Source organism: Oncorhynchus mykiss, chromosome 6, assembly GCF_057628025.1.
Source record: "Oncorhynchus mykiss isolate SJ-2025 chromosome 6, ASM5762802v1, whole genome shotgun sequence".
NCBI lineage: Eukaryota > Metazoa > Chordata > Actinopteri > Salmoniformes > Salmonidae > Oncorhynchus > Oncorhynchus mykiss.
The window spans coordinates 23,535,988-23,560,960 of record NC_143027.1 but is presented as its reverse complement, the minus strand read 5'-3'; the positions used below and the strand labels follow the sequence as shown (position 1 = coordinate 23,560,960).

Below are 24,973 nucleotides of genomic sequence, written 5' to 3'. Positions count from 1 at the left end.
AGCTGTCTAAGGCATCTACACTGGCTGTGATGGGTGATGATTCATCAGAGCAGGGACACCAGGGAGAGGACAGACGAGATGGATACAACTGAAGTCATTAGGCCAATGTCCCTTTGTGGACTCTGTTTAGAGGTGACTTGAGGGCCGTCATTTGTTGCTGGACAATTGTTATTAGCAGACTTTTTTTCGGTAGTAAAATTGTTATCTTCATAGTTGGTGTTGAGGAAACTTGAGTCTGTGTGTTTGTGGAGAGAACTGTGATTTCCAGCTATAGGATGGTTCCTGGAGGGAGTCTGTTCTAAAAGCAACAATGCTCCTCAGAACTGTTCCCCAGAAGTCCACCAGGGGGCACTTGTGGGCAGCTCAGAGTAGCAGTCATCAGCCTCTGCCCCAGTTTATTCTCAGGGGGTTTCTGTTTGAGAATAAATCTGTGGTACTCGGTTGTTTTATAGACTAGAGTGTCTTACTTACTCACTAAGGCTTAATTCAGTGAGATGAATGCTAGGAACGGTGGAGTACTGAAAGTGGGAAAGGACAGAGTTCTGTGACCTGACATGCAGTTTGCATGAATCAGGGAGACATTTGTTAGGCAAACTCTGACACACTGTCGTGATTCCTCCCTTTAGCCATGAGCTCACAGCTGCTGACAGCCACAACCCCGGCTCTTGAAAACCGCTACACCGGTCTCCTCCTTGCTCTTTTGCTCCCTCTCTCTTTCTTTCAGGCACGCATTCTCTCCATCTATTTGAAGGTATAGGCTCAACATAAAGTTCCTATCACTGTCAACCCTTCCTATGTTTGCTTTCTACCCCCTCTGCCCTGTGCTGACTATGCCTGTGCCTTCTACCCCCTCTGTCCTGTGCTGACTATGCCTGTGCTTTCTACCCCCTCTGCCCTGTGCTGACTATGCCTGTACTTTCTACCCCCTCTGTCCTGTGCTGACTATGCCTGTGCCTTCTACCCCCTCTGCCCTGTGCTGACTATGCCTGTGCTTTCTACCCCCTCTGCCCTGTGCTGACTATGCCTGTGCTTTCTACCCCCTCTGCCCTGTGCTGACTATGCCTGTACTTTCTACCCCCTCTGCCCTGTGCTGACTATGCCTGTGAGAATTCTCTCTTCCTCGCTGCAAGCAGAAACATGCAGGCGAGATGGAGCACCGCAGAACATATCGCCCTCCCCTCCTGCAAATCAGGGCCCTCCCTCCCTCCGCTTCTCCCTGCCTCCTTTCTCCCCTCCCTCACTTTGTTCGCTCAATTTCTCCTTGAGCGTGAGTCCTGTAGTGCTGGGGAATGGGAGCAGGAGACTGACGCATTTCTCTATTGGCCTGTACCTGCAGGGGGAGAGGAAAGGAAGGAGAGTGCACTGGTCTTTGTCTCTCATGGATTTGACCTCAGCATCACAATCTCCTCTCCTGTTTGTGCTTCTATATCCACGGTGCTGCTGTTGGTGTGCTGGGTACTCCGAGGGAATAGGAATCAGTACAGCCTCCTGCCTGACACCAGCTGTTCTGTTCAGCACCGTTCTTCCTGCACCGTTTTCCACCAGGAAGACGACTGCCGTGTGGGGTCTATGGAGAGGTAGATTTTTTAACATTTTGTTCCTCCGATTGCGGACGTGTCTGAGCGGCAGCTTCAGAGTCCCACTGTGAGGGGCATGAGAATCAGAACAGATGAGCTATGTTGTGACATTACATTGCACTTCTGCGTCTGTGGGGTTATTGCTGCTTCTTGGTCTGATCATCACTATGTGGCTCAAGAACCTGTTTGCAGACGGTGCAGCAGTATATCTGCTGTGAACGCATCGTTACACCTGAGCCTCTACCAGCTGGGCTTGTCTGTTAAACAGCCCTAACCCTCTTGGGTTCCCCCGCTACGGTCTTGCCCTTCTGTATAGCTGTATGGAAATAGGCATTTTGCAGAACAACAGAAAGCTCAGAGTTCACCTCGCTGCCGATGATGGACTGAAATGGAGTCATGATGCATCTGCCTGGCTGTGCTATCCCTTACAAACAGCCCAGCTACTGCAGCATTCACCTAGCTACGCACCTCAACAGTATCCAGGACACCAGCTCTCGTCCTGGATGACTACCTGGCTCAAGGACTCCCCATCGACCACGGTATCACACTGGACTCAGGACCTACAGTACCGGACCACAGCCTGACCGAGCGCTCTGTCCGGACTTCATTCTGTGACGTTGGTCTTTTAGTGATCTGAGATGGAGTACCTGGGGGACAAGCTGTCTGTGGCCCAGTCCCAGGTGTCTGGTTGGATGGGGAGCGCCCGCCGGTCCCTGCAGGGGGCGCTCAGCTTGGTGTCCAGTGCAGTGGAACGTAGGGGCAGGGGGGCCGAGGACAGCCCCGGGGACTTCAAGAGGGCCAACTCATTACGTTCTCTGGCCTCTCGCAGCCGGGACTCTTTCCGTAGGTTCTCTCTGCGCAGCCAGCAGCGCCTGTCCCTACGCAGGCGTCCTGGGACCAGCACCCCCAACACCCCCACTGCTGTAAGACACACACAATTTGACACTTGCTCCCCCCCATCAATCCTTCTCACCACCAACTGTCCTTTCGTCAGTCACTGCCCATTCCAAGCACCTCAAACTTGTCAAGGCCTTCTCTACTTGTGTTTTATGTCTGTCTATTTGTGTTGCAATGTGAATTCTCTCTCTGATCCTGGTAGTTCCTGACTGTTCTGCTTGTCTTCGCTGTTCAGTGCTCACCCCCCTCTGTGCCTCATCTGCTTCTGTGTCCTCTCTCTCGCCCTATGCGTCTCATACCATCTTTGACATAACACTGACCTTTGTCTGTGTGTTCACCATAGTTCCCACTGCAACCGCAGTGTCACTGGCTCCTCAGGTCATAGCTCCCACTGCAACCGCAGTGTCACTGGCTCCTCAGGTCATAGCTCCCACTGCAACCGCAGTGTCACTGGCTCCTCAGGTCATAGCTCCCACTGCAACCGCAGTGTCACTGGCTCCTCAGGTCATAGCTCCCACTGCAACCGCAGTGTCACTGGCTCCTCAGGTCATAGCTCCCACTGCAACCGCAGTGTCACTGGCTCCTCAGGTCATAGCTTACTGTGGGCTGGAGTTGTTTCTCGCCCCCTGTCCCTCCCTCCTAAACTAGGAGGGTTTAATCTAGTAAAATCAAAGTTTATTTGTCACGTGCGCCGAATACAACATGTGTAGTAGACCTTACAGTGAAATGCCTACTTACAGGCTCTATCCAATAGTGCAAAAAAGGTATTAGGTGAACAATAGGTAAGTAAAGAAATAAAAACCAGTAAAAAGACAGGCTATAAAAGTAGCGAGGCTATAAAAGTAGTGAGGCTATAAAAGTAGCGAGGCTACATACAGACACCGGTTAGTCAGGCTGATTGAGGTAGTATGTACATGCAGGTATGGTTAAAGAGACTATGCATATATGATGAACAGAGAGTAGCAGTAGCGTAAAGAGGGGTTGGCGGGTGGTGGGACACAATGCAGATAGCTGGAATCCATGTATGGATATAGACTCTAGCTATGGATCCCATGTAGTTGCAGTAGTTGGTCTTAAGTTCTTAAGCCGAGTCAGTCAGGTTTTAATGACATTCGGTTCTGCATTCTTAGCAAACACTTGGCACCTTGTCTGTACATTACACTGATGTAATAATGACAGAACAAAATACCCTGTCAGTATCCTGTTCAGTTCAGGTCAGTGTTTTGCTATCTAAACTCAGCAAAAAACAAAACGCCCTCTCACTGTCAACTGCGTTTATTTTCAGCAAACTTAACATGTGTAAATATTTATATGAACATAACAAGATTCAACAACTGAGACATAAACTGAACAAGTTCCACAGACATGTGACTAACAGAAATTGAATAATGTGTCCCTGAACAAAGGGGGTCAAAATCAAAAGTAACAGTCAGTATCTGGTGTGGCCACCAGCTGCATTAAGTACTGCAGTGCATCTCCTCTTCATGGACTGCACCAGATTTACCAGTTCTTGCTGTGAGATGTTACCCCACTCTTCCACCAAGGCACCTGCAAGTTCCCGAACATTTCTGTGAGGAATGGCCCTGACCTCACCATCCGATCCAACAGGTCCTAGACATGCTCAATGGGATTGAGATCCGGGCTCTTCGCTGGCCATGTCAGAACACTGACATTCCTGTCTTGTAGGAAATCAGCCATACTGCTCGTTCTGTGCGTGGTGGCATTGTCATGCTGCAGGGTCATGTCAGGATGAGCCTGCAGGAATGGTACCACATGAGGGAGGAGGATGTCTTCCCTGTAATGCACAGCATTGAGATTACCTGCAATGACAACAAGCTCAGTCCGATGATGCTGTGACACACCGCCCCAGACCATGACGGACCCTCCACCTCCAAATCGATCCCGCTCCAGAGTACAGGCCTCGGTGTAACACTCATTCCTTTGACGATAAACGCGAATCCGACCATCACCCCTGGTGAGACAAGACCGTGACTCGTCAGTGAAGAACACTTTTTCCCAGTCCTGTCTGATCCAGCGACGGTGGGTTTGTGCCCATAGGCGACGTTGCCGGTGATGTCTGGTGAGGACCTGCCTTACAACAGGCCTACAAGCCCCCAGTCCAGCCTCTCTCAGCCTATTATTCAGTCTATTCAGTCTGAGCACTGATGGAGGGATTGTGCTTTATAGGTGTAACTCAGGCAGTTGTTGTTGCCATCCTGTACCTGTCCCGCAGGTGTGATGTTCAGATGTACCGATCCTGTGCAGGTGTTGTTACACATGGTCTGTGCAGGTGTTGTTACACGTGGTCTGCCACTGCGAGGACCATCAGCTGTCCGTCCTGTCTCCCTGTAGTGCTGTCTTCGGTGTCTCACAGTACGGATATTGCAATTTATTGCCCTGGCCACATCTGCAGTCCTCATACCTCCTTGCAGCATGCCTAAGGCACTTTCACGCAGATGAGCAGGGACCCTGGGCATCTTTCTTTTGGTGTTTTTCAGAGTCAGTAGAAAGGCTTCTCAGTTTTTATAACTGTGACCTCAATTGCCTATCGTAAGCTGTTAATGTCTTAGGTGCATGTTCATTAATTGTTTATGGTTCATTGAACGAGCATGGGAAACGGTGTTTAAACCCTTTACAATGAAGATCTGTGAAGTTATTTGGATTTTTATGAATTATCTTTGAAAGACAGGGTCCTGAAAAGGGGACGTTTCTTTCTTTCCTACTGAGGAAGACTCCACCTAGAGGGGTTAGAGCAGGAGAGAGGTGTTGGGACGTACTGGGGGCGGTGTGAGGTTTGTTCTGCAGTGATCGTGTTGTGGTCATTGTACCTGCACTAAGTAACCGGCCTGCTAGAGTTGTCTGTTTCCAGGCAGCAGGACCATATGTTAAATGTCTTAGAGCTTCACAGCACTTCCTCATTCGTGGAGCTGTGTGTCTGACTGGCTGTTATTCAGGGCGGATATGAATGGTTGTTTTGCAGTAAGGAAGTGGATTAATCCAATTTAAAGTGACTATGCCTTCACAGTAACGTAATAGGCCCAGCATGTGTTTCATCTCAACCCAAAGTAGGCATATTGTATTAAAATAAGAAGGGGATTTAAGGTGAACATTTTCATAAATGTGATGATGTCATAACACCAGGATGTGTTTCAGAGCCGTGATGTCTGGCAGGTCTAACTTTCCAAGGCTTTGGCTCCTCTACTTCCTCAAACATGTGTTAGATTATCAATCACCCTTTCTCTCCTCCCTCCTTCTATTCATCCGCTCATTGTTCTGTCATTTCCATTGACACCCCCTTCCTGTCCACAGAGGGGGTATCTTAGCAGAGGAGGCTGGCCACGGCTAATGTTATTAAGGAAACATCTACTTCACAATAAGGTGCCATGCAGGCCTGCTCTTTCCTCGTGTCCAGAGTGCGTTGTTGATAGCAGAGCCGACACCCTCACATGGTCAATACTACAGGGCTTTAAGCAGCACTACAAGTCGGACTATGTTATTTCTTAACCCTCTCTGTCTTGCTGCTGTTGTTTGGTTGGCAGGTAACCGGGTAGCCTCAGGAGCGGCAAACACCAAGCGAGGGTGTGTTTGGGTGTGCTAAAGTTCAACCACGTACACGGTGGATATGGTACAAGTTCAAGGAATTTAGATTACAGGAGGTTTGCTTATTGAATCCTACATGCGTAGTCCTGTGAATTAGTTGTACTAAATCTTAGGCTGAAATTCATGATATAGAGGGATTAAGTGGGTGTGACAGGTCTATTTCTCTGACTGTCTTTTGACCTATCAGGAATCATTCCTGCCAGAAATGAGGGGTTTAGAAGCCAACACTTTATTGTTCATCTCTTACTGCACCTTGTTGGTCTCTTCACTGTGTTGTTATTGTTACTCCTATGCTTCTCAGTAAACCCCTCACTTTTTCTTCACTGTGTTATTGTTACTCCTATGCTTCTCAGTAAACCCCTCACTTTCTCTTCACTGTGTTATTGTTACTCCTATGCTTCTCAGTAAACCCCTCACTTTCTCCTCACTGTGTTGTTATTGTTACTCCTATGCTTCTCAGTAAACCCCTCACTTTCTCTTCACTGTGTTGTTATTGTTACTCCTATGCTTCTCAGTAAACCCCTCACTTTCTCTTCACTGTGTTGTTATTGTTACTCCTATGCTTCTCAGTAAACCCCTCACTTTCTCTTCACTGTGTTATTATTGTTACTCCTATGCTTCTCAGTAAACCCCTCACTTTCTCCTCACTGTGTTGTTATTGTTACTCCTATGCTTCTCAGTAAACCCCTCACTTTCTCTTCACTGTGTTGTTATTGTTACTCCTATGCTTCTCAGTAAACCCCTCACTTTCTCTTCACTGTGTTGTTATTGTTACTCCTATGCTTCTCAGTAAACCCCTCACTTTCTCCTCACTGTGTTATTATTGTTACTCCTATGCTTCTCAGTAAACCCCTCACTTTCTCCTCACTGTGTTATTATTGTTACTCTTATGCTTCTCAGTAAACCCCTCACTTTCTCCTCACTGTGTTATTATTGTTACTCCTATGCTTCTCAGTAAACCCCTCACGTCGAGAAACGTAGCTGTACCATAACACTGACCCAACCTAATCTGTTTGAAAGGCCTATGCATGTAGATCGATTAGCATTCCTGTTTAATTGACCCTGAGCCCAGCCCACCTGTTAGCCTGAGGCATTAGTCATGTGACCAACAGCATGTTCAAACTAATGCTTGTTTAACTGCTGAAGCCAGATTTGGCAGAAAGATCATTTGAAAACAAGCCTAGGTTACTGTGCTGTAAATATACTTTTTTAGGGCTGTAAAGCCTGGAGAGGAGCTAATGTACTTTTGGTGCAAGTGCTTTCTCAGATGGAGGGAGTTTCTTACTGTTCTCCCTGGCCTTCTTTCTTCCTGTCAGGAAAGGCATTGATGATGAATGACATCCTGTACTGTTGTTCTCCCTTTCCCTCCTTCTCCCTCTGGCCCTGCTCTCACTCACACACACACACACACACACACACACACACACACACACACACACAAACCAAACACCCATTACATTTCCCTCAATCATTCTCTTTAGACATGGTGTTGTGGTGCATCTGTATAGCACTGTCAAGGAAGTCAGTAGAGATCATGGAAGTTCAGCAGTATTTCTCTATTTCTATACAGTATGTGTGCGCACTTACACAGGCTTGAATTCATGCACAGGAGCAGTGAGTGTGTGGTTTTAGGACAGTGTGCCCCCTGTAGAAGCCTCATTAAAAGAGCCATGGTTCAGTAGACGGCAAACAGTGTCTCACCAGTCTCTGGCCCTGTGAGTTCATCCCATTACTTCTCATTATCCTTCTCACCCACTGCTGGCCTGGCCATAGCCACAAAATACAGGGCTATCAGGACCAGCGTCACTCTCTCTTTCTCTCTCAACTGGCCAACTTCGTTACTGTAGGCTGGGCGGGGTTTCGCTCCACAGGCGTGGTGATGGATTGAACCTACAGCCAATAAGATGCTTTGATAGTTTGATTCAGGCTGGTGGAGATGAATCCAGTTCTGTCATATTAGAATGTGTTCCCTTCGACCTCCGAGGGGTACTCCAATGGCACATACAGTGCATTCGGAAAGAATCCAGACCCCTTCACCTATTCCACATTTTTTTATGTTACAATCTTATTCTAAAGTTGAGGAAATAGTTTTTTTCCCTCATCAATCTACACGCACTACCCCATAATGACAAGCAAAAACTGTTTGCGTAAGTATTCAGTACTTTGTTGAAGCACCTTTTGGCAGCGACTACAGCCTCAAGTCTTCTTGTGTATGACGTTACAAGCTTGGTACACCTGTATTTGGGGAGTTTGTCCCGTTCTTCTCTGCAGATCCTCTCAAGCTCTGTCAGGTTGGACGGGGAGCGTCACTGCACAGCTATTTTCAGGTCTCTCGAGAGATGTTCGATCGGTTTCAAGTCCGGGCTCTGGCTGGGCCACTCAAGGACATTTAGAGACTTGTCTAGGAGCCACTCCTGCGTTGTCTTGGCTGTTTGCTTAGGGTCGTTGTCCTGTTGGAAGGTGAACCTTCACCCCAGTCTGAGGTCCTGAGCACTCTGGAACAGGTTTTCATCAAGGATCTCTCTGTACTTTGCTCCGTTCATCTTTCCCTCAATTCTGACTAGTCTCTCAGTCCCTGCCGCTGAAAAACATCCCCACAGCATAATGCTGCCGCCACCATGCTTCACCTTCCCTCCAGAAATTATGCTTGGCATTCAGGCCAAAGAGTTCAATCTTGATTTCATCAGACCAGAGAATCTTGTTTCTCATGATCTGTGAGTCCTTTAGGTGCCTTTTGGCAAACTCCAAGCGGGCTGTCATGTGCCACTCTACCATAAAGGCCTGATTAGTGGAGCGCTGTAGAGTTGGTTGTCCTTCTGGAAGGTTCTCCCAACTCCACAGAGGAACTCTGGTGCTCTTTCAGAGTGACTTTCAGGTTCTTGGTCACCTCCCTGACCAAGACCCTTCTCTCCCGATTGCTCAGTTTGGCCGGGGGGCCAGCTCCAGGAAGAGTCTTGGGGGTTCCAAACTTCTTCCATTTAAGAATGATGGAGGGCACTGTGTTCTTGTGTACCTTCAATGCTGCAGATTGTTTTTGGTACCCTTCCCCAGATCTGTGCCTCAACACAATCCTGTCTCGAATCTCTACGGACAATTCCTTTGAATTGGCTTGGTTTTTGTTCTGACATGCACTGAACTGTGGGACCTTTTATAGACAGGTGTGTGCCTTTCCAAACCTTTCAAATTTTTAAATTGAATTTACCACAGGTGGACTCCAATCAAGTTGCAGATACATCTCAAGGATGATCAATGGAAACAGGATGCACTTGAGCTCTATTTTGAGTCCCGTAGCAAAGGGTCTGAATAGTTATGCAAATAGAAATTACTTTTTAAAATATAATTTGCAAACATTTCTGAACTTATTTTCATTATTGGACTAGTAACCGGAAGGTTGCAAGTTCAAACCCCCGAGCTGACAAGGTACAAATCTGTCGTTCTGCCCCTGAACAGGCAGTTAACCCACTGTTCCTAGGCCGTCATTGAAAATAAGAATTTGTTCTTAACTGACTTGCCTAGTTAAATAAAGGTAAAATAAAAAATATATATATATTTTTTTAATAATGAGGTATTTTGTGTAGATTAATGAGGGATTTTTCTTCTTCTCCCCTTTAGAATAAGGCTGTAACATAACAAAAAGGGGAAGGGGTCTGACTTGTCATTTTCTCCCTGTCCATCTCGCTCTCTCTCAGGAGCAGTTGAAGCAGAATGTGGACGGTGAGGAGGGGAGGGGCATGGACACACTGGTCCATGAGACGGACAGTCAGTACGGGACCTGGGAGACAGGACTGCACACTGATGATAGGTGAATATATATATATATATATACACACACACACAACCCATCACAGGTGTGGCTCCTATGAAACAGGATGTGTTTTTGGTTACTAAATATGTTGATCCTCATTCCTCTATGATTACTAATTTCCCATGAGGCTTTACCCTGATATCAAGACATCTCAACATCCCTAGTACCGAATGCCTCCCAGTCACTTCTCCCTCTAAATATACAATCCTCAACCATTTGATCTGCAATTTAACACCCCCCCCCCCCCCCCCCCCCCCCCGGATTAATAAGTAGTTTTGAATGGATGCAGCTAAAGGGAGAGGTGTGCTCTATCGTCTCTTCTCCTGGAGCAGCATTGACCTTAAGACAAAGTCACAGAGCCGCATTGGGTCAGCTAGATGTGGCAGAGTGGAGGATTAGCCGCAGGCAGTGCATTCTCTGCTGTCCCACCATTATGGCTAATAATCATCTCAACCTTTTTTACAACATACAACACCCACAAGCATCTCCTCCAAGGCAGAGACTGTTACTGATGTTGAAATAAATCAACATACTATGGTATCTATAGGTACTTCCTGTACAGATACAGTAGAATCTCAGCACTCCTGACACATTGTGGTCAAGGAGCAGCAGCTCACTGAAACCTGGTTTACGCCAGCACTCAAAATGGCCTCTCTCAGTAGGCTGGTCTATCACTGACCTCCTGTGGCTAGGAGATGGTATCACAGCAACACATCTGGATAATGTTTAGTAGAAATGACTGGATGCTGTAGTAGTTTCAGATAAAGATACGATATAAGGGACTGTCAACAGATAGTGGGTCATTTTAATGTAATTCAAATGAATCACCTCAGGGATGATTTGGAGCTAGTATGATAGTGTACAGTAGGGGACTCGCCACTGTTTACGTCCCCCATTGTGAAATAAAGTGGAGCGTGAGTCTGCCTCTTTGTCGTCATGCACATGCATCCTCTATGAAATGTGATGCTCCTACAGTAAACCCAGACAGGAGAATATTACTCGATCACAGAGCTAGTAGACACAGTACCTGTCACATTGTTCTCTCATTGCCAATGCATGCATTTAACAGACTGTAGTGTAGTTTTAGGAAGGTAGCCTAAAGTACTCTTCTGTTTGTTCCTGTCTGTCCTTCCTGTAGCCTGACTCCTGCCACGCCCACCTCAGACAGCCACCCCAGTCAGTCCCCTAGGAAACCCACTCCACTTTACACGCCAGGGGAACATGTCCACACCCCGCCCAGTGACCTCGACACTCCAGACGGCTTCTCTGCCCAGCCCGAGATACAACCACTCCCCTTCCCTGAGGTAAGGCGGACTTCACCTTTTTAAAAAGACGTAGAAGTCATAGTTTTTTTGTTTCCACAGATTTGCTTTGTGTTTCTCTCCAGGCCTCCACCAGCCTACTGGACTCCAGTGCTCTGCGCTCCAGGGTGCAGTTGAGTAAGATGCGGGGGCCACGTTCACGCCCCTCCAGGGTCTCTCGTCAGACTGCTGCTCTGTCTGTACACCCAGAGGGACAGGCCACGCCTACTGAGGACTGGCGCTCTCGAGACTCTACAGGTCAGCCTTGGACTCTGCTCTCATGTAGACCCCCTCAGCCATATCTCCATCCACTACCTTGTTCTGCTGCATACCTTCTACTATGGATTGAGCGGACTTGATTCCACCAGTGAGACTGGAGATGTGACTTAGATGGTCAAAGATCTGTTAGACTTCTGAATAACCTATTTGTTTTGATTGTGAAATGATGTACTCAGAGGTGTGTTGTCCTCTACAGAGGACAAAGTGGAGTCTTCCAAGAAGGACTCAGACTCTGAGGAGCAGGCGAGAGGAGCAGACCCCCACTCTGCTGCTGCCTCCTCCCAGCCCCAGAGAGTCGCCCTCTTCCCTGGGATGGACCCGTCTGCCCTCATGGTGAGGCTCCCCAAGAGAAACAGACAGAGTTGACCAGGAGTGTAATGTTGTCACTCATACTGTTCTGAGAAATGCTTTTGTTTTCCTGCTGGTTTCTCCCTCTGTTTGGCAGGCCCAGCTCAAGAAGAGAAGCGACTCTGACAATCAGACAGAGGGACCCTCCACTTCTCCCTCCCAGTTATCCCGTTCTCCTAAATCCCCCTTCCTTCCCCGGGCGTCCCGTGTGCTGCCCCCCTCCGGAGGGAAAGAAAATGGGTAAGATAGAGACCCTGTCTCTTCCCTCTGTTCAGCCTGGATCTAATAACCCAAAACAGGGATTGTTGATAGTTGGAACAGAAATATTTACCCGTTGAAATGTCTGTCTCTCTTAGTGAAGCGGCCTCACCACAGTGGCTGAGAGAGCTGAAGTCCAAGAAGCGCTTGAGTCAGTATGAAAATGACAGCTAAGTGTGAATGATCAAGTGAGCTCTCTTCTCACAAAAGTTCCTCATTATGAATCATTCTTTATCATAGGGTGTTGTATGCAATAAACCTGCCATTTTACCACCGTTTCATAATTAGACAATATTCTAGTGTCTGTTTTGCTAATACGTAACCCTAAAATGCTGATGGTTTGTATCGTCTCTCTGTAGGTTGCCTTAACTGAAGAATCTGGTGGAGAATCGGACAGTAGCCTTAACCTTGGACCCTGAGAAAATGGGAATTCTGCTGCTGACATTGTAATTCGTCATCTGTTTGTTTCTTTTCTCTGTTCTCTTCCTGCCTGGCTCAAATCCATGTGCATGGTGCCTTCTTACAGACAACCTCGGTCTTATGGATGAAACGAGCAAGGGGCTGCTCTGCTCAGAGCGTCCAGTTCACTGCTTGCTCCTCCACCTCCTATGTCAGGGGGGTCTTTGCATAAAGCCACTTTACCCTCTCACATGACAGGGGAGACTACGGAAGGGGGGGGGGATCCCATTCTCTCCTGTCAGGTTGTGTTGTATTTCATTATTGGTTAACTTGTGGGACCACATGCCTCTTAACCTGGAAGTGCTTCAATAAGCTGGAGGACAGTATAGCACCTCCACAAGACATCTTTTTATTTTGTTTTCTCTTTTTAAATATCATTTTCAGGTTAGTCTATGTGTTAACTGTATCTGTCAGTGGAGGAGCGTTGGAAAATATTTCAGATTTTATTTTTTGTCATGGAACATAGAGAACAAAACACTGCTGAACTAATGGGCAGCCAGGGTGTATTATGTGTTACTAATAAATATGGTATCTGTAATCATGAAATGTTATATTTGTATTGTTGCTCATTTGAAAGCTGAATCATAACATGTCAAGAGTGCTGGGTTTGTATGGAGAGCATTTAAAGCATCACTACAGCAGAGGCCCCCAACCCCATTCCTCTGAGCCACTCAGTGACTGATGTCATGAACTAACTGAGAATCTGTTGTGTTGACATCATGCAGTCCCTTTAAACTTATGGCTAAAGAGGAATGCTTTGTGTTCGCTGTTTTTTCAATCATGTCTGAATCTGTTTCTACTGGTGGAAAAGGGGAGGGGAAGGGTTAATCACAATGGAAATCTACCTCCATCTCAATTACATGCGCGCACACACACACACATGCACGCATGAACACTAATCAGCCTGTTCTTCCTCCCTTCACCTCCACTTACCTCTTCAGTGAAAGATCAAATGATTGTGTGTGTAATACTGATGGATGAGTGAGTAAGGATTGCAAGGAAAATGTACATGTTACCAATGAGCCATACATTCAATGTGCACTTCCTGGTTTCTGTTTTACCAGCATGTCTGCAACACATCTCACATTTAGTGACCTCACGTGCATTGTCCCATCATTGTTTGGAAAAGGATGTGCATGCACAGTCTCTGGTCCTTTTCATCATGCTTTACTCAGACACTTAACTGAATGGCCACACCAAGTAGCAGTGGTACGATCACAGTCTGGATATCATGGCTTCATCCACAACTGTAATGGTCCCATTGTGCACATGGTCGGTGCAGCGGTGTGGATGTATAGTGGAATGGTAGGAGTACGGCTTCCACTACCCCAGTGGGGAATGCAAGTGAAGTATATTGTTTTGAGATGAGGGTGGTAATTTACCCTTTTCTTCTGCACGTGACTTGGACTATTTGCACCAGTTGTTTTAGGGCTTGTTTGAGCTGACTTAGGCCATTCCCCTGACCATGTTAGCCATGCTCCACTGTCCCACTACTTCCACTACAGCACTGACCGCATTCCACATTTTCGTAGACAGACGTTGGAACGCTAATGCAAGTGAATGTTTTGAGGGAATTTTTAGAGTTGTCCCTTTGGTGTCTGTCCATGGCGTTTGACTTTGTCATTATTTTTTCTCTTTCTCGTTTTATTTGAAAGTAAAATGTATATTGCACTGTTGTAAGGCCGTTGTTCAAAAGTGTAAATTCTTAATAAAATGTACTGCGTTAAGCTTCTGATTTTGTCATTATTGGGCTAAATATTACTTCTGCATTACACTCATTTCAGTTAAGTGATTAACCCTTTATTGGTCAGAGTGGTGTGAGGTGGTTAGGTGATGTTTAGACTGCTAGGTGTGATTAGTGTGTGTGTGTGAGCGTGTCTACCAGTTTGTGCTGAGTGGGGATGTTTGCTGAATCCTCTTGGCTCCCTCTCCATATACCCCACACATACCACTCACTGGCAGCCAGGCGGACGGGCAGGGTAGCGTGTGCCAACACAGCTGCATATTGAGAGGTAGCGTTATGGACACAATGTCAGCGACAGACTTGCTGTATCAACAGCTCCCCCTTTTCTGCTGTTGTGGCCAGAAATAAACCATAAATACCCCCCCTGCCACTGCCCTCCAACGGCTCAACCCCAAACACCAAGTGGCACAGAGAGAGAGAGGCTATCAATACACAGCAGGCATATCCAGGTAAAACCAGCTTGGTTCTGCACAGCAGGATTAACAAGGTTTTAATTGAACTTTGAAACTGATTTTACATGAAAAGTAAAGGAGACCCCACAGTCATGATTGTTGACAGAAGGAGAGGTTGGATGGGGTGGGGGGATAGGAATGATAGTGTAGTATTTTTAGAGTTGGTAAAGATATAATTTGGTATGCTTCAATGTTTGCAGTAAAATATATGATTGAGCAAGTGAGGAGTTTGCAGAATAGAGTATTATGGAATGTGTTTGTAGTGATAAGTTTGAGTCAAGGGGGTGCAGAACTGGTTATGATACAGACTGAGGCTTGCAGAGTTGGACATGATAGACAGCGAAATGTGGAATCACTGATTTGAAAGGTTGCACATTAGAGTATGAGAATAACATGTTCATAGGGGGATGACTCTCGGCCCTAGTTATAGCCTACGGCCAGGAAAAACTCCTGGCCCCAGGGGTTTTTCCTGGAGATAGAAAAGTGTAGAATACAGCCCCTCAGGTCCTCATTCTCAGCTCAGGTTACGTCTGCACCAATGGGCTCTTCTGCTCTCTGAAGTGGATGCAAATCTTGGCTGATTCAAAGGAGTAAAAGGATCCATTGCTACTGAGAGGACTGATGGTCATCATTGTGAAATGAATGTCATCATGGTGTCTGTGTTTCTCTTTTCTCTGTCTCTCTCCTGATTGTGCTCCTTAGAGAGGAGTAACCAGTGGACCAGGAGGATGTCGGAGCAGCAGAGCGCCCCTGAGCAAATGGCTGCAGGGAAGAGCCAGGGTGGAGCAGGAGCCACTTACAAGGTACTGTATCCTCCCTCTCCCCATCTGTTATCTGTCTATTTCTCTCTTGTGATGTTTCTCTTCATTTATTTTTCTCTCCTTCGCCCACTTCTCTAATTTCCCACTTCTCTATAAACCCTCTTCCTTAGTCCCCCATATATTTCCTCTCTTTATACTGTAAGCTTGACTTTCTCAATATTAGTATCTTTCCTCCTCTTTCCCCTCTCTGTCTCTCCTCCTCTCTCTGATCCAGGTGGTGCTGTTTGAGTTTGAGAATTTCCAGGGCCGCAAGGCTGAGTTTTCTACTGAGTGTAAAGATGTTTCAGAGAAGGGCCTGGAGAAGGTGGGCTCTATGCTGGTTGAGTCTGGCCCGTGAGTTCTGGTGCATTGGTGTCATTCACAGACTGTCATATTCTTACACATACAGAATATATATTTTCAGGTTCAGGTTTAGTGTCAACTTTTTAAATTTTTTATACTGTATATCTGTTACCACATATGGCCAAATACAACGTCATACATGCTGAGGAGAGATATTCTAACTCAGCCTCGTTCTTGTCCTCTCTCCTGTCAGATGGGTGGGGTATGACCGCCAGGGGTTTGCAGGTGAGCAGTTTGTTCTGGAGAAAGGCGAGTATCCACGCTGGGACACCTGGACCAACAGCCAGTACAGCTACTCCTTCTGGTCCATGCGGCCTCTCAAAGTGGTGGGTAGCACTCAAACAACGTCTAAACATACCCCGTGTAGCACAGTTGGTAGAGCATGGTGCTTGCAATGCCAAGGTTGTGGGTTTGATTCCCACAGGGGTACCGATATGAAAATATATGCACTCTGGATAAGAGCGTCTGCTAAATGACAGAAATGTCAACATACTCACTGACCATGTTAGCACGTTTACCATCTCACCATCCTGCATTCCCTACCTATCTCTATCAACATTCTCTGAGCCACAATCTATCTACAATGTTAAAGCTGATCTACACTTTATAAAAATAAATTATATATTTTTTAAATTATACTAAAAAACAAATATTCTCTGAGCATCTCAGTACTCTCATTTATCTCAACACTCACAGATTATCTCAACACTCTTTATCCATTGCAGAACTCCATGTTCATCTCAAAAGTAATTTGTCACCTCAGCAGACGGCTCTCATTGGCTATCTGAATGCTCACTGATTACCTGAAGCCTCTCTCTATCTCAGCACTCACAGTCTATCTCAACAATCAGCTCTTAGTAAACATCTTAACACTAAGTGAGTCTGTTTGTGTGTGTGCATATTTCAATTTCTCCTCTTTAGGATAGTGCCGAACACAAGCTCCATCTGTTTGAGAGCCCAGGCTTCACTGGTAGAAAGATGGAGATTGTTGATGATGATGTTCCCAGTTTGTGGGGACATGGTTTCCAAGATCGCGTAGCGAGTGTCAAGGCCCTCAACGGAACGTAAGAGCTCCCTTTCACCCTCTCTCATTTTCTTCCTTTTTCACTTGCTTTCTCTCTCTCCATCCTTGTTCTGTTTCTCTCATGTCTCACTTAATCTCTCGTCTTTCTCCTGAAATCCTTTAAAAGATGGTCAATTATGCTGTCATATTCTGACGTCTATTTTGGTCCTGTCTCATGGACTCCTTCTCTGTTCCTTTGTTGCAGATGGGTCGGCTACATGTACCCCGGCTACAGGGGGTGCCAGTACGTGTTTGAGTGTGGAGACTTCAAGCACTGGAACGACTGGGATGCCCCTGCACCTCAGATCCAGTCTGTCCGACGTGTGCGAGACATGCAGTGGCACAAGAGGGGGTGTTTCACCGTCCCTGCTCCTTCCCCTGATCCAGCTCCTGACCCCGCTCCTGCCCCAGCACCCGCACCCCCTGCACCCCCTGCCGCCTCCGGGGCCAGCTGAAGAGGATTCTAAACAACTTCCCCCATCTTCCATGAGCCTCTTTCTACCATCAGTGCTTGCCCTCTGCCTCACCCTAACCATGGCAAATGCTGCTCCTGCTCAGTGAGGAGAAGCGCTATATATGTTTCAGTGGCAAATAAAGTTTGTTTGACCATAAATATATTGTGTTTGTTTGTTGGTGCTGTTACTATTGTTAAAATCCTTGGGTTTGTCAGGTGTAGGGTTGTAACATTCTGGTAACTTTATAAAAATGCCCAGTTTTTCAAGAAATGCTGGTTGGAGGATTCTGGATTTCCTGTATGTTTCCTCCTCATTCTGAGAATCCTGGGAATTTGGGGGAAATTACTGGAATTTCGCTAACCTAGTCAGCTGTGGAGTTGGTTGAGTCAACAATAACAATGTTACTGTAGATTATTGTTGCCAAATTACACAGAACATATATAAATACAAATTCAACAGTAGGCTTTAGTTACAAATCTGACTCGTAGATTAGTTTTGACATCAATGCCTCTTCAAGTCTTATTTCTGCATTAGTTTTCCACAGCTTTGGTTGAAGTCATAGAGGGATATACTGTTTAAGTCTTACTGACAGTTGACAGGGGAATTCTGGCATGAACAACACAGGGTATGTTAGAAGAAAGCTTTGGTCAACGTCTCTCTGGACATGCTGATGTCATATCATCTCATTTACATCTTATCTCCACATTTCCTCAGCTGGCCATCACTGTCTTGAAATTGTGTTGTGAAATGCTCTTGATAAAAAAAGATACAGTGCCTTGCGAAAGTATTCGGCCCCCTTGAACTTTGCAACCTTTTGCCACATTTCAGGCTTCAAACATAAAGATATAAAACTGTATTTTTTTGTGAAGAATCAACAACAAGTGGGACACAATCATGAAGTGGAACGACATTTATTGGATATTTCAAACTTTTTTAACAAATCAAAAACTGAAAAATTGGGAGTGCAAAATTATTCAGCCCCCTTAAGTTAATACTTTGTAGCGCCACCTTTTGCTGCGATTACAGCTGTAAGTCGCTTGGGGTATGTCTCTATCAGTTTTGCACATCGAGAGACTGACATTTTTTCCCATTCCTCCTTGCAAAACAGCTCGAGCTCAGTGAGGTTGGATGGAGAGCATTTGTGAACAGCAGTTTTCAGTTCTTTCCACAGATTCTCGATTGGATTCAGGTCTGGACTTTGACTTGGCCATTCTAACACCTGGATATGTTTATTTTTGAACCATTCCATTGTAGATTTTGCTTTATGTTTTGGATCATTGTCTTGTTGGAAGACAAATCTCCGTCCCAGTCTCAGGTCTTTTGCAGACTCCATCAGGTTTTCTTCCAGAATGGTCCTGTATTTGGCTCCATCCATCTTCCCATCAATTTTAACCATCTTCCCTGTCCCTGCTGAAGAAAAGCAGGCCCAAACCATGATGCTGCCACCACCATGTTTGACAGTGGGGATGGTGTGTTGCTTTTACGCCAAACATAACGTTTTGCATTGTTGCCAAAAAGTTCAATTTTGGTTTCATCTGACCAGAGCACCTTCTTCCACATGTTTGGTGTGTCTCCCAGGTGGCTTGTGGCAAACTTTAAACGACACTTTTTATGGATATCTTTAAGAAATGGCTTTCTTCTTGCCACTCTTCCATAAAGGCCAGATTTGTGCAATATACGACTGATTGTTGTCCTATGGACAGAGTCTCCCACCTCAGCTGTAGATCTCTGCAGTTCATCCAGAGTGATCATGGGCCTCTTGGCTGCATCTCTGATCAGTCTTCTCCTTGTATGAGCTGAAGGTTTAGAGGGACGGCCAGGTCTTGGTAGATTTGCAGTGGTCTGATACTCCTTACATTTCAATATTATCGCTTGCACAGTGCTCCTTGGGATGTTTAAAGCTTGGGAAATCTTTTTGTATCCAAATCCGGCTTTAAACTTCTTCACAACAGTATCTCGGACCTGCCTGGTGTGTTCCTTGTTCTTCATGATGCTCTCTGCGCTTTTAACGGACCTCTGAGACTATCACAGTGCAGGTGCATTTATACGGAGACTTGATTACACACAGGTGGATTGTATTTATCATCATTAGTCATTTAGGTCAACATTGGATCATTCAGAGATCCTCACTGAACTTCTGGAGAGAGTTTGCTGCACTGAAAGTAAAGGGGCTGAATAATTTTGCACGCCCAATTTTTCAGTTTTTGATTTGTTAAAAAAGTTTGAAATATCCAATAAATGTCGTTCCACTTCATGATTGTGTCCCACTTGTTGTTGATTCTTCACAAAAAAAATACAGTTTTATATCTTTATGTTTGAAGCCTGAAATGTGGCAAAAGGTCACAAAGTTCAAGGGGGCCGAATACTTTCGCAAAGGAACTGTAAATAGCCTATGTCAAAAAAACGAGAATACATTTAATTGAATCACACCAAGAATAATGTCTCAAGTTCCAATCTTTTTTCAACGCACCTCAAAGATGGAAACAGGAGGGGTAAATACTTGGAGGCTGGGATTGTACGAAAGTAATCGACAAAAGTTATTCTACTTCATATACTATTATTATCATCCTAATATCATATTTTAATGGTTAAGAACCACAAATCCACTATCAATCAGACATTTTTTTTTTAAATTAAACTTTATTTAACTAGGCAAGTCAGTTAAGAACAAAATCTTATTTACAATGACAGCCTACCGGGAAAAAGTGGGTTAACTGTCTTGCTCAGAGGCAGAACAGAGTTTTACCTTGTCAACTCAGGGATTCAATCCAGCAACCTTTTGGTTACTGGCTCACCGCTCTAACCACCAGGCTACCTGCCGCCCCAAGGGTCCTAACAAGGGTCCTATCATGGTCAAACACTTACCAGGGAGTGTTACACTTATATGTTGATAGAGGGGAGACCTCAGTGCCTTAGTTGGGTCAGTCTTCTCATTCTCTGAAGCTTGGTCAGGTGAAGCTTGGTCAGGTGAAGCCTGCATCGATGTGTTCTTCTGCTCTCTGAGATTCGCCTGATGCAGTGGAGAAAAAATAAACATGTATTATGAGAGTATTGATGGCCTTCATGGTGAAATGTTTAGGTTCAATTAAATCTCATAATAGTTATGTCTGTATGAAATGTGTTATGATAGAGTAGGGCCAGGATTAGTTCAGATTATTCAGCGGTATACGACAATCGCAAATATTTTCATTGCTTTTGTGTGTTGGATGTGTAACTGCATTGGAGCTGCCAAATTGGTGGGTGGGTGCTCTTGTTGTCATTCACTAAACTACACCCTTCCCAGAACGAGAAAGTGTTGGCTTTATAGAAATATTATCCTGTATGCTCCTCAGCATTTTTTACTAATGCGATGTCTGTGCTTTCAATGGCAATGTCTGCATAGGTATAACGCCAGGAGCCGCTTGTGGATTGGACAGCTCCAACGCAGTTATACCTCTGTCACCACCTAAACCAAAGCAATGATAAACTATGCTATTTTTAGATCACTGGTGAACACTGATCTGATTGAATCCTGGGCCTAGATTAGGCCTACACACAACAACAATAATATTGTGGGACTGTGCTAACTGTATACAGTATACAGTGCATCCGATAGTCACTCTGACAGAGCTCCAGAGTTTCTCTGTGGAAATGGGAGAACCTTTCAGAAGGACAATCATCTCTGCAGCACTCCACCAATCAGGCCTTTATGGTAGAGTGGCCAGATGGAAGCCACTCCTCAGTAAAAGGCACATGACAGTTTTCCAAAAGGCACCTAAAGGACTCTCAGTACATGAGAAACAAGATTCTCTGGTCTGATGAAACCAAGATTGAACTCTTTGGCCTGAATGCCAAGCGTTACGTCTGGAGAAAACCTGGCACCATCCCTATGGTGAAGCATGGTGGTGGCAGAATCATGCTGTGGGGATGTTTTCATCGGCAGGGACTGGGAGATTAGTCAGGATCGAGGGAAATATGAACGGAGCAAAGTACACAGAGATCATTGATGAAAACCTGCTCCAGAGAGCTCAGGACCTCAGACTGGGGCAAAGGTTCACCTTCCAACAGGAGAAAGACCTTAAGCACACAGCCTTGAATGTCCTTGAGTGGCCCAGCCAGGACTTGAACCCAATCAAACATCTCTGCAGAGACCTGAAAATAATTGTGCAGCGACGCTCCCCATCCAACCTGACAGAGCTTGAGAGAATCTGCAGAGAAGAATGGGAGAAACTCCCCAAATACAGGTGTGCCAAGCTTGAAAAGTCATGCCCAAGAAGACTCAAGGCTGTAATCGCTGTGAACCTGTTTTTGCTTTGTCATTATGAGGTATTGTTTGTAGATTGATGAGGGAAAAAAACGATTTAATTTGTTTTAGAATAAAGCTGTAAAGTAACAACATTTTTAAAAATCAAGGGATCTCAATACTTTCCGAATGCATTGTACTTTGGTAACCGATACATGTAACCAATACACTGTAATTCACATCCTACCATACCCTTGTCTGTACATTATGCCTTGAGTCTATTCTTCCACGCCCAGAAATCTGCTCCTTTTACTCTCTGTTCCAAACACACTAGACGACCAGTTCTTTTACCCTTTAGCCGTACCCTTATCCTACTCCTCCTCTGTTCCTCTGGTGATGTGGAGGTTAACCCAGGCCCTGAAGTCCCTAGCTCCACTCCCATTCCCCAGGCGCTCTCATTTGTTGACTTCTGTAACCGTAAAAGCCTTGGTTTCATGAATGTTAACATTAGAAGCCTCCTCACTAAGTTTGTTTTATTCACTGCTTTAGCACACTCCACCAACCCGGATTTCCTAGCCGTGTCTGAATCCTGGCTATAACATTTTCCGACAAGATAGAACTGCCAAAGGGGGCAGAGTTGTAATCTACTGCAGAGATAGCCTTTAGAGTTCTGTCATACTATCCAGGTCTGTGTCCAAACAAGTCGAGCTTCTACTTTTAAAAATCCACCTTTCTAGAAACAAGTCTCACACCGTTGCCAATTTTAATAGACCCCCTTCAGCCCCCAGCTGCGCCCTGGACACCATATGTGAATTGATCGCCCCCCATCTATCTTCAGAGTTCGTACTGTTAGGTGACCTAAACTGGGATATGCTTAACACACCGGCCGTCCTACAATCTAAGCTGCCAATTATCAAGGATCCTATCAGGTACAACCCTAAATACGTAACCATGGACACCCTCTTAGATATCATCCTGACCAACTTGCCCTCTAAATACACCTCTGCTGTCTTCAACCAGGATCTCAGCGATCACTGCCTCATTGCCTGCGTGTGTAATGGGTCCGCGGTCAAACGAACATCCTTCATATCTGTCAAACGCTCCCTAAAACACTTCAGCGAGCAGGCCTTTCTAATCGACACTGTAAAGTCCATAGAGAACAAGAGCACCTCCTCCCAGCTGCCCACTGCACTGGGGCTAGGAAACACTGTAACTACTGATAAATCTACAATAATCGATCATTTCAATAAGCATTTTTCTACGGCTGGCCATGCTTTCCACCTGGCTACCCCTACCCTGGCCAACATCTCAGCACCCCCTGCAGCAACTTTCCCAAGCCCCCCCACCCCGTTTCTCCTTCACCCAAATCCAGATAGCTGATGTTCTGAAAGAGCTGCAAAATCTGGATCCCTACAAATCAGCTGGGCTGAACAATCGGGACCCTCTCTTTCTAAAATTTTCTGACGAAATTGTTGCAACCCCTATTCAACCTCTTTTTCGTATCGTCTGAGATTCCTAAAGATTGGAAAGATGCCGCGGTCATCCCCCTTCAAACAGGGAGAAACTCTAGACCCAAACTGTTATAGACCTATATGCATCCTGCCCTGCCTTTCTAAAATCTTTGAAAGACAAGTTAACAAACAGATCACCGACCATTTTGAATCCCACCATACCTTCTCCCGCTATGCAATCCGGTTTCCAAGGTCCTAAACGATATCATAACCACCATCGATAAAAGACAGTACTGTGGAGCCGTCTTCATCGACCTGGCCAAGGCTTTTGACTCTGTCAATCACCGCATTCTCTTCGGGAGACTCAATAGCCTTGGCTTCTCAAATGCCTGCCTCGCCTGGTTCACCAATTACTTCTCAGATAGAGTTCAGTGTGTCAAATCGGAGGGCATGTTGTCCGGACCTATTACAGTCTCTATGGGGGTGCCACAGGGTTCAATTCTCGGGCCGACTCTTTTCTCTGTATATATCAATGATGTGGCTCTTGCTGCTGATGATTCTCTGATCCACCTCTACGCAGACGACACCATTCTGTATACATCTGGCCCTTCTTTGGACACTGTGCTAACAAACCTCTAAACGAGCTTCAATGCCGTACAACACTCCTTCCGAGGCCCCCAACTGCTTTAAATGCAAGTAAAACCAAGTGCATACTCTTCAACCGATTGCTGCCCGCACCCTCCTGCCCGACTAGCATCACTACTCTGGATGGTTCTGACTTAGAATATGTGGACAACTACAAATACCTAGGTGTCTGGTTAGACCATAAACTCTCCTTCCAGACTCACATTAAGCATCTCCAATCCAAAATTAAATCTAGAATCGGCTTCCTATTTCGTAACAAATCATCCTTCACTCATGCTGCCAAACATACCCTCATAAAACTGACTATCCTACCGATCCTTGACTTCGGCGATGTCATTTACAAAATCATCTGCACATCATCATCTGCACATCTATCACTCCAGTGTTAATGATAAATTGTTATTATTTCACCTCCATAGCCTATTTATTGCCTTACCTCCCCCTATTCTTCTACATTTACACACACTGTACATAGATTTAAATGTTGTGTTATTGACTGTACGTTTTTTTATGTGTAACTCTGTGTTCTTGTTTTTGTTGCACTGCTTTGCTTTATCTTGGCCAGGTCGCAGTTGTAAATGAGAACTTGTTCTCAACTGGCCTACCTGGTGAAATAATAAAAATATCTATAAAAAAAACATGCAGAGTTTCGAAACCCATAGGCCAACATCGCAAGACTTCCGGGAATGCTTGCAAAGCAGATCAAGCACACCAGTGTCCTCATTTATAAACAGTGCATACAGTTGAAGTCGTAAGTTTACATACACCTTATCCAAATACATTTAAACTCAGTTTTTCACAATTTCTGACATTTAATCCTAGTAAACAATTCCCTGTCTTATGGCAGTTAGGATCACCACTTCACTGTAAGAATGTGAAATGTCAGAATAATAGCAGAGAGAATGATTTATTTCAGCTTTTCTTTCTTTCATCACATTCCCAGTGGGTCAGAAGTTTACAGACACTCAATTAGTATTTGGTAGCATTGCCTTTAAATTGTTTAACTTGGGTCAAACGTTTCAGGTAGCCTTCCACAAGCTTTCCACGATAAGTTGGGTGCATTTTGGCCCATTCCTCCTGACAGAGCTGGTGTAATTGAGTCAGGTTTGTAGGCCTCCTTGCTCGCACACTCTTTTTCAGTTCTGCCCACAAATTTTCTATAAGATTGAGGTCAGGGCTTTGTGATGGCCACTCCAATACCTCGACTTTGTTGTCCTTAAGCCATTTTGCCACAACTTTGGAAGTATGCTTGAG

The 24,973-nt window shown here is 45.4% G+C and overlaps 2 protein-coding genes across 5 annotated transcripts in view; both read left to right on the top strand.

Moving 5' to 3' along the window:
• Positions 1-14,251, top strand: part of si:ch73-138n13.1 (uncharacterized) — a 37,596-nt gene extending 23,345 nt beyond the window's left edge. For 3 of the 4 annotated variants that reach the window (XM_036979669.2, XM_036979670.2, XM_090237287.1), the window contains 7 exons: positions 9,764-9,876; positions 11,018-11,183; positions 11,267-11,438; positions 11,656-11,792; positions 11,905-12,047; positions 12,164-12,253; positions 12,425-14,251. In XM_036979669.2, coding sequence (XP_036835564.2) covers positions 9,764-9,876; positions 11,018-11,183; positions 11,267-11,438; positions 11,656-11,792; positions 11,905-12,047; positions 12,164-12,239 — 807 coding nt within the window. In that variant the 3' untranslated portion in view covers positions 12,240-12,253; positions 12,425-14,251. The remainder of the gene's footprint in view (positions 1-9,763; positions 9,877-11,017; positions 11,184-11,266; positions 11,439-11,655; positions 11,793-11,904; positions 12,048-12,163; positions 12,254-12,424) is intronic. The other variant, XM_036979673.2, reaches the window with a different exon arrangement.
• Positions 14,252-14,652: 401 nt separating this feature from the next.
• LOC110525017 (beta-crystallin B3) lies at positions 14,653-17,559 on the top strand. Its single transcript, XM_021604978.3, has 6 exons — positions 14,653-14,717; positions 15,423-15,523; positions 15,756-15,874; positions 16,077-16,209; positions 16,805-16,947; positions 17,152-17,559. The coding sequence occupies exons 2-6, from the start codon at positions 15,449-15,451 to the stop codon at positions 17,399-17,401; spliced, it is 720 nt and encodes a 239-aa protein (XP_021460653.1). The 5' UTR covers positions 14,653-14,717; positions 15,423-15,448; the 3' UTR covers positions 17,402-17,559.
• The last annotated feature ends 7,414 nt before the right edge of the window (positions 17,560-24,973 follow it).